General features: G+C 39.2%; 1 protein-coding gene across 1 annotated transcript; it reads left to right on the top strand.

Annotated features, from left to right (window-relative positions):
- The first annotated feature begins 4,762 nt into the window (after positions 1-4,762).
- On the top strand, positions 4,763-13,334 carry LOC109475980. Its single transcript, XM_019776787.1, has 11 exons — positions 4,763-4,830; positions 6,659-6,907; positions 7,084-7,191; positions 7,325-7,573; positions 7,931-8,041; positions 8,295-8,390; positions 8,647-8,829; positions 9,577-10,176; positions 11,165-11,203; positions 12,709-12,954; positions 13,168-13,334. Exons 1-11 carry the CDS (start codon positions 4,800-4,802, stop codon positions 13,332-13,334), a joined length of 2,079 nt encoding a protein of 692 aa, XP_019632346.1. The 5' UTR covers positions 4,763-4,799.
- The last annotated feature ends 481 nt before the right edge of the window (positions 13,335-13,815 follow it).

Here is a 13,815-nt window from a genome sequence, read left to right as displayed (position 1 = left end):
CAAAAAAAAAAGTTTTCAACCATACTGTAAATCGTACAAAACAGTTGCAAAATGAGCAAAAATATACCATAAGTTACAAAAAAATTAATAAAAACTATACCAATGTCGTAGAATGCCAAAATCAAACGAAAAAAGACGAAATTGTAAAGAAATGAACTTGAAGACTAGATTATTCGCCAATCCATATTCTGTGCCATTTGCTCAACCCTCATGACCACGTAGATTTCATAATGAAAAGAACTTTTTTTTTGCAAAACTTTTTTTTTATTCGCACGCGCGCATCAGTTTTGGGGCTCCCGGAGGATGTCATCCATATAATCAAATCAACATGGCCTTAGCTTAATATTTTGCAAAAATGTCTGTTTTGCTGCACAGAGATTTTGCAGTGCCAGTAAATGAAGACGAGCAAATCACTGCAGTTTTCTCACGTCACCTTGGCAGTGGCCTTCTATTAAACACAACCTCAAGGCCACTTCAAAATCTTCTCGAGTCAAAGGGCTCATTGCTATCATTATTGCTGTTCCTTCTTCTTATTGCTTCCGTTGATTACACGGACCCAATCACTGAAAAAATATGACAAACCTATTAAAGATGCGGCCGTTCCTGATGAAGCTTCGATCTCTTCTATCTCTCTCCCCCTGAAGTACGCAGGACACCACAAAGACGCCCACAGGTCGTAAACTCACGGTTTTACGACGCATTTTACAGCAGGCAATGAAGTTCTAAAATAGAATACCACCAGATGAAATAAACCCAATTACCTGACGAGCAGCACTTGCCATTACGATGAGGCCTATAAAAGCCAGAAGTGCAAGGCCATCACGTGGTTATACAGCTGGTGTGTTGGTCTGTTGAGAAATACGTAAGGCCACAGAAAGTAATTTTATGGATGACATCAATGCGCGCATTAATTTTCGCCTGATTTTGGGGGAAAAAAAATTTTGTTGCCTTCTGACAGTGGTCACCATGCCGAAAATAGGCCAAGATGTCTGTTGCCATGCCGGAAGGTGGATGGCAGATAACTATAATTTATAAAGAGAGGAGACAAGACAAGGATCTGATTTTATGCTTTGTTTCTTACTTTGATGCAGTGATATGTGATGCTGGCGGTGTATATGTGATGTTCCCATTGAATCAAAACCATTTGTACGATTGAGTCAAAATTTCAAAATGTAAGAACCTTGTTTTTTTTCGGCCCGCCTTGTTTTTTTTTCGCCCGCTCGCATTAGATTTGGAATCTGTGGAGGATGTTATCCATAAAATTTACTTGCCGCGGCCTAATGGGGTCAACCAAGATCAGTTTTACTGGGGATTTTAGGAAGGTGCACAGCACCTCATAACCAGGACAGTTCTCATCACAAAAGCTTTCTACGGAGAAAAGTTTTATCTAACCATCTATAACTCCTGCTCTGTTCATTTTTTGAGAGAAATGTGACCATAATTACTTTGTGGACTCGCGTTATATACTCTATAAAGGTAGAATGTTATTTTGATGAAAGCTCCTTGGTTCTACGAAAATGAATGAAGTTCAAATTCATTATGTGGTTATTAGATTCATATGTTGAGTATGACTTATTGATATGTCAAATGCAGATCTCTTGAACGGCCTTATCCTTAATGACATTTCTATGAAATGGAACACTTAGATGGCTGTTGTCCTGCAGTTTTAACACAATATGATAGGTGGGGCTGTACTGCAGTCAACGACCATATTTGAATTTGGATGATGCATGAAAGAACGTACACAGTAATGTGTGATTGATACTGTTGAAAATTCGAATGGAATTGATATTTTGGGTTGGGACGTGTGTGTGTGTGTGTGTGTGTGTGTGTGTGTGTGTGTGTGTGTGTGTGTGTGTGTGTGTGTGCGCGCGCGCGCGTGCGTGCGTGCGTGTGTGTGTGTTTGTGGTGTTGGGTTACTGGTTACAGGTTCTGCTTCTTCTCGCTTCTTAAGACAGTTGTAAACGTAAGAACAGATCGAGCTTATAGTACGAAGGTTATCGAGTTTCATGAGTGAATTTTTGCTTTCTATCTAAAAGTCTATAACTAGGGAAATAACCTTGTATACAATTGAAGAGAATCTTTCATTATTATAGTCCAAAATAAAATGACTCGTCTTCAATCTCATTTAAGTTACAGTTATGACAGATTCTTCGTTGCAGAGGAATGTGGTTGTGTCTACCCTTTTTAACAAGAAGTGTGTGTGAGCTAATCCTAAGTCTTGTAGTGGCTATTCTGTGTCGTATGTTTGTTACCTTTAAATAGTTTTCCTCGTTTGAAGTGGTTTTAAGTAATTTGTATGTTCGTAGTTTGTTGTTGTTACGAATTTCTGCTGTAAAAGTTTAGAGATACATGTCTTTTAAACCACTTCCTGATCGTTGATCCTCCTCTGGCGTCTTGCGGACTCCCGAAGCCCAGCATTTGCCTGATGCATCGAGTTCAAATTGACACAATAGGGCGTAATGTGTATTCATGTTACCTGGGAGACGGGGATTCCCCCAAGTTCCAACCCAGGTACTTTCCGCCGTCCTATTTTGGGCAGGGTCTACAGTTAGCAGTTTAGTTTTAGCCAGTAGTCTTCATAGTTCCCGTTAACACATTCCACCCCCGTCTCCACTGTACAGGTATTTGCGTTCGGTTCTTTTTGTCTGGTCATATCTCAATTGGCTTTAACTGTTTGTAACTGCACATTGAATTATATGTTGTGTTCCTTGTCAATTTGCATATCAATGGGAACAAATAAAGATGGATGCTCTGTAATCTTTCCCTGCATTTTCAGTTCTCCATCTACTGAAAATCTCCTTTTTCTATCGCCATCCGCGGCCGAAACTATTTGAAATCTAAAGATAAGTAATCTCGGTATAAATTTCTTCGGTCTTGCCGATCAGTCAAGAAGGAAACCTCAGCTAAAGGCTTTTCTAGGCTGCAGTAAAACTGACGTTTTCGCTGCGACTGTTGGACGATAGTGTCATTAACACATACAATGTACTTAGAAACGTTCTTATATTTCGAACAAAATTCCCTTTAACCCTATCTAGACCTAGCCGTTGAGACTCTTGATTCGGGCAAGAGGGTAATGAAATGTAATAAAAAGGCCACGGCTAGAAGCAACCTAGGGACTGTACGATCATATTTACGATATTTACGGGGGGGATGGGGGAGATGAAATCTTACCGCCCGGCTGGTGGGTGGGGTTTTTGGCGCGCCGACAGGCAAAGTATACCTATAGCTGAAGAACAAAGAGAGCCCGTTTTAATTGGGGTATAACAAAATCAAAAAAGAGGGAAAACTAGACAAGAGAGACGGGAGGTTTCTTAACGTGGCAGCGCTGAGGACAGCTTTAATTTGTTGTGCAAAAAGACTACACCGGCAAACGTCAGCTGTTTTATTTTTCTTTCAGACGGGAAATCAAAAGAAAGGACTTTACTAATCTCCAAGCAGATCCCTCTCGGTGGCAAAAGACATTATCAAATTGGCCAGGCAGTATCCATTAGCCAGAGAAGGTCTCCGGCCACCGACGGGTTGGTGGGGATCAGGACAACAACAAAAACGGCCATATATAAAAAGGTAACGATCATTCCCCACAACCTCTGCTTGGAGAGTAGGACTTAACTAGCTACAAGGCAATGAAAAACAGTTAACTATTTGTGCCGGATTGCTAAAAAAGATCATGCTGCTCAATCAATAATCCAGGGGGCTGAGGAGGGTCAGACGGGGATTTGGAAGGCCATTCGTAAATTGCTTCCCAGCAAGTCACCAAACACTATCACTTGCCTAGAATATGAGGGCCAGAGTACCTCTGATAAGCAAGGAATGACTGGGATACTCAACACTTTCTTCCATAAAGTCATAGAGGACTTGTATGACTCTCAGCGCCACTTTCACCTTTCTCACCCGTCCAGTTTGTCAAGAAAACAACCAGCACTTTTCGCCTTCTCACAAATCACAGTTGAATTTGTCACAGAACAACTGTCAAAGGTTATTCAAAGAAGGCCACTGGCCTAGACATGACACCAGGTTGCTAGATAAAAGTGGGGGCACAAATTCTTGCCCTGGTCTCTTACTAAGCTCTTCAATAAATCACTCTACACGGGAATTCTTGACAAAATGGAAGCATGCCAAAGTCACGCCCATTTACAAGAAGGGGGACAAGATCAGCTCCAGTAAATATAATTACTTATCTTGTCATATCTTGTTAGGCCACAGCAAGTAATTTTTATGGATGACATCAATGCACGCATGAATTTTTGCCTGATTTTGAAAAAAAAAAGAAAAAAAGAAATTATGTTGCCTTCTGACAGTGGTCAACATGCCGAAAATGGGCAAAGATGTCTGTGTACTATGGAGAGAGGAGACAAGAAAAGGCTCTGATTTTATGTTTTGTTTCTTACTTTGATGCAGTGATATGTGATGCTGCCTGTGTATATGTGATGTTAACACCGAAAAAAACTCATGTGTACAATGATTTAGTCAAAATTTTAAAATGTAGGAACCTTGTTTTTTTGGCCCGCCTTGCTTTTTTTTCCGCCCGCTTGCATTAGATTTGGAGTCTGTGGAGGATGTCATCCATAAAATTTACTTGCTGTGGCCTTATTTGTAATAATTGTAATGTAATTTTATGTTAGCTGTACGTAGACGTAATTCTATCTGTTTTATGTACTTGTGTCCTCTCCTGGAAGGCTAGTCATAGTCATAGGTAGAAAGCTGAAGGAGAGGATGAACTCCAAAAATCTTATTTCTGTTGAAGGTTCTCCTCTGATGGCTCCCCATGTGTTGCAATGTAACCCATTCACTAAGCCATGGCTGAGGGTCAAAGAGACAGTCATTCTGGTAAGACTAATTCACACTTTTGTATATCACATTTTGTTTATTACCTCCATGAAAAATGGAGGTATTGTTTTTGGCGCGTCTGTGTGTGTGTGTGTGTATGTGTGTGTGTGTGTTTCCGCACATTTGTAGTCAGCATAACTTAATGGATTGTAATGATATTTGGTATGCTGGTAGGTCTTATAGGAAGCCAAAGGTCAAGGTCAAATATGGGCCTCCTGGTGGCTGACCTTGGTACTGCAGCAGAACTTTCGGGAAAACAGATGTGCGGGTTGGCAGGGAAAACAGATGTGCGGGGTGGCAGGGAAAACAGATGTGTGGGTGGAGGCTGGCCTGCCCGGTTTTGATTAATGAGCTTCTCCCAGGGGAACTTGTTCTGGAACTACAGGGGACTTTCTGGCGGAATCTTTAAAAGCCAATAAGTCCGGATAGGAACAACGTATTTTCATCATTTTTGGTGTGTAGGTAGCCAAGAGAGAGTTGTACATAATTGAATGCAAATTATGCAAATGAGGACCTAATTTGCATAATTAATGAGGAAATTCTATAATTACAGTGTTTTATATAATGGTACCTTATACATACGTCATATAATCTATTTAATCTGTGGCAGGGGAACATTAACAGATACCAATTATGCAAATGATGCCATAATTTGCATAATTTATGTGAGAACTCTGTGACTCCTTATTGGTGAATGATGGGAATTTTATACCTTGTGACATGTGTAAGGTTAACACCACTATGCATATATTATGTTAATGTAGAGGTCATTTGCATAATGAAGTACGATAAAGGAGAGGAATTTTACACAAAAAATATTGTCATTTGAATTTAGAAAACCATAAATTAAACTAGATTATGCTAAGTACGACCTTATTTCCATAGTCAATGAGACAAATAAAAAAAATTTTACAAAAACTCATGTATTTCATGGAGGTATGAAGTCTGAGATGTGTTGTTACTTTTGTATTCTTTTGGAAATGTAATAAATAAAATTATAAAATAAAGATTAATTATGTAGCATTATGTTTGCCTTGTCTGGTGGCACGAGTGGTAAAGCTGTGTGCAATAATAAGTGATAGGCAAGGTAAAATCCTAACAGATAGTGTCTTGAACTCTAAGCATATAGCTGGAAATAAACTGGAAATAAGAAACACGTACATTTCATAGCTTTACATAGTTGTGGTAACAGAAGTATAATAGGACTTAACATAAATGATGAATCATGACTAATACAGCATAGGCCACACCAATTTAATTTGTTTTAATATGAAGCGACAAGGAAAAAAAAACAGTTCTAGGCATCCTATTATAGCCCTAAATGCTACAATAGGAGTCATTAACTTTTTAAAAATGAAACCAATGTTGATAGATAGAAAAACTGTTAGGGAGAAAAGTGTTGGGAGTATCCCGGCTACGTAAAAGGACTTTCCTCAACTGTTGGGGGCAAAATATGAGCATTTTCGAGTTGATGAAGAACCAGAATCTTTTTTTTTTTTCAAATCAGGTTTTTGCTAGGGTAAACATAAAACTACACTGTGGTGAATAACTATCAAGTGTTAGTGTTACACCAATCATAATGTCAACATAATGTGGACAGGACTCAGCTCATGAGAAACCAAATGGGTCTATGACAATCTTATATGAGTTGCCAGAAGATTGTTTTCTTAGTCAAGTTGGCTGCCTTATGGTTGGTATTGTCAGCATGATTGCAAAATTCCAAAGCAATGTAACGAAAACCTACAACTAAAATATCAAAGTTTGTACCTGATGATCCACAATATATTGAACACACATGTCAAAATACTGATAATGATCATTGTTTCAGATGACATGCAGAAATATTTTGACAAAGTCATCACTGAAGTCAGTAACAAGTGGGATGACCTGGCCCGGAAGCTGGGCTTCAGTGATAACCAGATAGATGTAATCCATGGCTCCAGGACGGACCAGGATCACAGGTGCAGGGAAATGCTGCGCAGGTGGAGAAACAAGAACGGAAAGAAAGCTACTCTACAGGTTCTGAAGAAGGCACTCATCAACATTGATGAGCGGCTGACTGCAGAGAGTTTAGAAGGTTTCTTGTTATAATAATTTGATGTCAGATTTTAAAAAACTTTACATTGTTACATGTCCAGGTAACGTTTACACCCAGACTTTCAGCTAGTAACTAAGAAAAACGTATTGTCAGAAACTGTTCACACACTCAGACAATATTTGCTATTAAATAAATTGGTTTTGTCCCATCTCTAGTCTTAGGCAAGAAAACAAGACAGAAAAGGGAGAGAAAAAGAAAAGCCAAACAGCCCCATGAAGATTCATCAGAAGAGTCATCTTCGATGGGGAATGATCTGCATGCTGGTAAGTTTGGCATTTATAATTTTGTCTTGTTTCTTTCTAATAAAGGCATCAATGTAAATTACTCTATAACTCTAGATCTTGAAAGGACAGCATCAATATTTACCATGAATGTTGCGAATTCCCACTTTTCCAGGAAGTGCCCCCAGCCACCCATACTTCCCACCTGTAGCCAAAGCTGTTGGGTCCTTATGGGTGAAGTTTGCATCAGAACAGCTGAGTCTGACTGCAGAACACATCGTGAACATCCAGGTACAACATCCCAGCAGCACCGAGCGTCAGGCATTACAGGCCCTGGAGCTGTGGAGGGACAGGCATGGCAGGAAGGCCTGTAGGGTGAGGCTGGCAGGAGCTCTCAGGAGGGGAGGGTTTCAACATGCAGCAGGTGGGCCTGGGCTTAATAGGATATTGTCACATTTACATATCATGATCATATGATGATGATGAAAGTTTTGAAAATGTGCTGATGATATTTTTGATGTAATAAATTACTTTTACTAGCAGTCTCCAGTATTGGGCTGTTGATGATGATCTTTACCATTTAACAAAGTTGCAGCAGAACCCAAGTGTACAATATATATAATATTTAATGTAGAACGAGAATGGGGGCTTATACAACCTTCGTATATCATTGTAGATTTGTAAGATGATATCAAATTGTAAAAGCAGTGGCCCTGTTTGAATTTAACTTAAATCAAAGGGAGAATTCAGGAGTAAAACCCAGCTCCCATTTTACCTACAGATGAAGTTGACAGGTACGGCAGCCAAGAAGTAAATACTGGTAATAATGAACTGACCACGGAGTTCAAGCCTGCATACATGTGCATTCCTTACCATGGCTTACATCGGACAGGTAAGCAGACATCTATTCTGTTGGCTTTTGCAGTTAACTTGCCTTTGCAGAACTCAACAACAAGCCAATTTATCTCAAGCCATTGATAAATCTGGAATTTGTGGATCATTTTCATCATTGAAGTGTCTGAAGTTAAGCTAATTAATAACATACTCTTCTTAAATAAAAAAATCAAACAATTATACATGTAGATGTTGAAGCAATGTGGCATATTTATTGATTTCGTTGATAATGTCTCTTTTGTTTGTTTCAGAGCCCACTCATAAAAAGAGGAAGACCCAGGATTCCAGTCGTTGTTCAGTTCAGTTCAAACAGGAATTAATTCAGTCTTACCATGTTGCATGTGCTGGTAAGTAATCAAAGCTTTACATTTATTTTACATATCCTTGCACATTTCATAAACCATCAAGTTGCTGTACATCAATTGGATCGCTGCGGTGGTGTATTTCTTTAAAGGAATAACATTAGATAGCCTGAGTCATCTACTAAAATTTCTGCTGGCTCAATATGGCTGGCTACAATGGCACCCAGGATAACAACAGGACTAAATGTTCTTGAATCAGCAAGATATTTAGTTATGGTTGTGTCTGACTTTGTGTTTGTAGAATCGAATGGTACCATCATACGGAACACAATGGAACAGACAACAGGATCAAGCAGTAATGGAACACAGAATCTCATTGGGAAGACAGAGAATGGTAATGAGACAAACTTAACAACCACATGGTCAAGTCAACACCATGAATCATCGAGTTCAACTAGTGGAGACGAATCAGAATCTGACAAAGGTGCAATTGTCTATTACATGTGTTAAAAACAAAAAGACATTAAGGTAGCTTAAGGTGATGCTTGACATGATTATGTGACAATTATGCAAATATGGATGTAATTTGCATAATTTATGAGGAAACTGTAAATCAGTTGCATTACATGAAATGACTATTCAAGCTTGTGGCATATGTAATTGAGAACAAGAGAAAAACATGTCAGGCAGATATTGATTATGTAAATCAAGACTTTGCATAATTGATGAGAAAATGTTGTAATTCAGCAATTGTAACGGCCTGGAATTTCATACTTAGGGTATTTGAAAGTCAAATAAAGGTGAACATCATTAAACATAAGTTATTAAAGTAAGGACCTCATTTGCACAATTTATGAGGAAATGCTAGAATGGCATTCTTTGTTAAGATGAGATCTTTTGGTGAAGAATATGATCAACTGAATCAGATATAATTCATTGAAATGAGGATCTATTTTCATAATCAGGGGAATAATCTATAATTTGTCAGTCATAAACTTAAGATTAACATTATTTGGCAAAGGTATGAGGTTGTGGAACTGTGATAAGGTTCAAGCCCTTACTTTTGTACACAGATGTTGACATCAGTATGATTTTTTAAAAATAATTCAGAGTGAATGTCCGTATACTTGTAACAAATGTTTTAAAACGTGGCGTAAATGTCCTGCCTACCTACCGTAAGCTTTAGGCTATGTGCTTAATGTCTAACGAAGGCATTCTTGTTTCCCCACAGACTATTGTGGCCATCAGGGAAAGCATCCTCAAAAGATGAAGGTGGAGACAAATGCCAGTAGTTCAGGGGGCAACACCCAAAGTACTGAAAGTATATATCATACCATTCTTCAAATGGCTAATAATATTTTCAAAACTTCAGATGAATTTCCTAAAACTGGCCAAGACTTGGGGAATTCCACTACAGCTATTGTTATCAAAACTGAAGATGACAATAGAACCAAACTTTCCACCCAAGTAAAATCAGAAATCAGGAAGCGTGTGAATGACAAAATTGCAGAAGTTGCCAACAAAATCTTGGAAAGGAAGCTTTTTGACAAGAAATGCAGATACACATTGCACAAAATGGTGAGGTGCTTTGAAAGATTTAATGCTGCTCTTAGAAAAGCGGAGACAGGATGTGTTCTCTGCCATCTTGACTTCGCTGATATTTGCTGTTACGACACATTTTGGCGCGGCTACTCTGATGGGAGCCTGTCCGACACCCTGACCCGAGAACTGATCACAGGCGACATGAGGACAGCAGAGGGAGGAGCAGACTTATACATACATGTCCGAGTCCTGCACTCTGCTACAGAGGAGGGGGACTTCTCAGACCAGGGTATGAGAGAAAATGTCACTACAGTATTTGACATGACACAAGCTAACTAACTCTACAATGTGCCTCTTAATTGAAAGTTGAATTGTAAACAATTTGCATTCAATGCCTCTAAGATATGTATGTATGATTCTAAGAAAAAATAACACAATTATGTATTTCTAAATATTTCTCGCCTTGTGCATTTATCGTGTGTGTAAATGTAAAAGGTGTTCACAGAATGTTGCTGGATTATTGTTGAGATGTTTACTGAGATGTTTGTTGAGATACACCACGAGTGCAAAGCCAATGTTGGCTAAACTCCTCAATGGACTGTAAAACTGAACTGTTATGATCTGTTCAAGAGCAGCCTTTCCTGTAAGGACTCCAATAACGCTATTTTTTTAATTATGCTGATCTCCAACCACCACGTTATATCTGTAGTATTGTTAATGGCGTCGATAATATTGAACTTTGTATATACATGTATAATAATATATACTTTTTCATTGATTTTACTGTACTTGATGATTGTCAACTTCGGCACAATTCAGCCATTGCTGCAAGGCCGATTTGTTATTTGTTTATCAATTAACCATTTATTACTTCTTTAACGATGATATCTCTGTACTCCTACCCAGACCCAAGTGGCACAGCGGGCCAGATCCCCCCACATCCTGATCCAGGTAGCAGTAACCATGGTGATGGCACAGTTGGGCGACAGGTGTCATCTGGTGGTGATGTGATCATCCAGGTGAAACAGGAGCCAGCTGAACAGGCGCCATCCTGCTGCATGATGGGTATAGTAAAATCAGGTATATGCAAAACAGACTGAAACATTTTGTTGATTGGAGATTGAAATTAAAAGTTATTGAATAACCTTCAGAATATCAACATCAACATTTAGATTTATAAAAACCCGCTATTATCTAATCACATCAATTTCCTATTTGGGACACTTATATTGTATATTATGTTATAAGACAAACTTTTAGCTGTTTTTGTTTGACAGAAACGGACACCTTTGGAGTGGAAGTGAAGGAGGAATCAGGTACATGATTATGTTTGATTTGAATTGTGATAAGATGAATATTGTAACATTATGGGCAAACCAATGAAAGATAAATACATACTAGAAAGGCCGATATTTGTTTTGGAGCAAATTCGGCATGACTTCACCACATTTCACGAAATGGCAGGGAAAGAAGGAGAAATACAAGGGAAAATAATTCTTTACATTGATATAACTATAGTATGAAGTGACAACAGTTGGACAGCTATTCCTTACATTATTGGTTGGGATTTTTAATTGCATAATGCAAACTGTTGATTTTCAAGGTAAAATGAAGCGTTTATCCCCCACATTCCAATGCAAAAATACATGTATGCTGGAGCAGGAAAGCTTGACATACATGTACCTACCAAAACACTTGAATAAAGTTCATACTGTCAATGGCCGTGTTTATGTGAAGTCACCCAAGGCGGTTTACATGTGGTTTACCTCGAAGCCGGTTTCAAGTGCACCCATCTGAACGCTCCAAATCACATTGAAAGCGCCTCGATCCCAAGCCACTTCTAAAGGTGGTTTCGAATCGGTTTTCCCGCATCGCGATTTGCGTCTGAACGCAATGTGATTTCAATGTAACTTCGCCTGGTCATGGATTACGGGGTGATATTTCTTTATTAATATGCAATACCAACCTTTACGTGGCAGCAACTTAAAGAGCAGTAATAGTCAAATAATGTGTCCGTTCTAGGGCGAGCTTCACCGCCTCTGGCTGGACCACGTCAGCATACTACAGTACATGTACGGCCGAGATACACTGGGAGGGGGGCATCAGCAAGCAGGTCGTTGACTTCTGACATTAATAACACGCTACCTTGCGTGTTATCATCAAACAGCAATAAATGTAGCTCAAGCGAATTGTGATCGGACACGGTTTCACAGTAGTGTGTAGCACGTGGACCAGAAGTGAGGAATGTGAGTTACCCGAATCGCGGTTTGGGTGACTTCACATAAACACGGCCAATATGGCATGGCTTTGTACAGGTGTTAATTGAGTTAACCCAATCAAATCCGAACAGCCAATCAGCAAGGAGAATAGAGGAAAGCTGCATGCCTATTGGTTGCCTGCTTTACATGCCATTCTGATGACTCATGCCCAAATATGGTAACACACTGCTATAGTACATTTTCTATAACACAGCCAAAAAGCTGACATAAAGCCATTATAAAAGCCTGTATCACAAAAATGGAAAAGCAGCCTGTGGGTATTTGCCCACTCTACCTTCATGCCAAATTTCATGTTATTAAATGGCCCAAAAATGAAGGAGTTGAATCAATTTAAAGAAATGGCAGGAGAGGGAGAAGAAACGTGAGCAAAAACAATTATAATATATGACTTCACCACATAGTGGTTATGACTTCACCACATAGTATCGATGTTCCAGCAAATGTACAGATCCTCCTAATTTACATGTCATGTTAGCACTGATATCAGATGTCTTTTGATGTCTAGTTGATGTTTAATGTTTCATAAAATGGTCACCCTTTAGAGTTATGTTTTACAGAGCTAGACAGACAGTTAGCCACTGTTGCTGACCATCTGGGTTCCATGTGGGAGCGTGTGGCTTTATCTCTCGGCTTCACCACTCACTACATCCGGGACCTGACAGCCAGACAGCCCCCCTCCCTCCGTCCTCGCCAGCTGATCTGTGATTGGATGGAGAGGAACGCTGGTGACATCACTCTGGACCAGCTGGTGCAGGCCCTAAGGAATGCTGGGATACATCAGGTTGCAGGTAAACTGTCTGTCCTAATTTTGCATTAACTGTGGTAAAAGGTTAAAAACATGATCATGATAAATTTATTTGCCATTGCTATTCGAGAAAGATCAAAGTTTTAATAGTCTGCCATACGAGTTCACAACAGGAGCACAGCCCTAAACTCAGAGCATAATGTTGTGATTCTGTCAATTTATCCCTTACTGTCCAATATGCCTTGTTGCTATGCAGATGCAGCAGCTTCTGGACAGCTGTTTGAAAAAGCAGTGCACGGTCAGGCTGAAAAAGAGAAACCAGAGGATGACATGGATGCAACAAGGCCAGATCGTAAGTCAGACTATATAAATCTCTTCAGACAAAATGTGGAGAAAGGTGTCATGTGTATTACATGTAACTAGTGAGGAGCAATGTTTTGAAACCTTGTGAATAGTAAACTCATATGACTTTAAATTTATATTCCTCAGGAAACACATTGCCAGGCACTCGGAAAAGTTCTAACATGTCCAGTTCTTCAGAGTCCAGCAGTTCTGATGATGAGGAAGCTGAGGGGGATGATGGTAAATCAATGATACAGAAATACATGTATGTGCAACTCATATATAATAGTGATTCCTCACACTGTATGAAAAAATCATCTTTCAATATCAAAATGACAAACAGGGAGATGGATAAAAAGATACTGTTAGTAGCTAACGTCCGTGTCCATAATATCACCAGGGTCCATAATATCGCCACCCTGAGAAATAGTGTGCTTAAAGATATTTTTACTGCAACATACCCTAGGTATGTACATTTAAGGTGTGCAGGAGTGCATACCAAAAGTATGTTGCAGTAAAAATATCTTAAAGCACACTGTTTCTCAAGGTGGCGATATTATGG

Source organism: Branchiostoma belcheri, unplaced genomic scaffold (assembly GCF_001625305.1).
Source record: "Branchiostoma belcheri isolate BF01 breed outbred unplaced genomic scaffold, Haploidv18h27 scaffold36, whole genome shotgun sequence".
Taxonomy (NCBI): domain Eukaryota; kingdom Metazoa; phylum Chordata; class Leptocardii; order Amphioxiformes; family Branchiostomatidae; genus Branchiostoma; species Branchiostoma belcheri.
This window is presented reverse-complemented; position numbering and strand designations above follow the sequence as displayed.

Coding starts and splice junctions, on each gene's coding strand:
- LOC109475980 (XM_019776787.1), top strand. CDS start 4,800: ATGGCTGAGGGTCAAAGAGACAGTCATTCTG. Junction 4,831..6,658: donor TCAAAGAGACAGTCATTCTG/GTAAGACTAATT, acceptor TCATTGTTTCAG/ATGACATGCAGAAATATTTT. Junction 6,908..7,083: donor GACTGCAGAGAGTTTAGAAG/GTTTCTTGTTAT, acceptor TCCCATCTCTAG/TCTTAGGCAAGAAAACAAGA.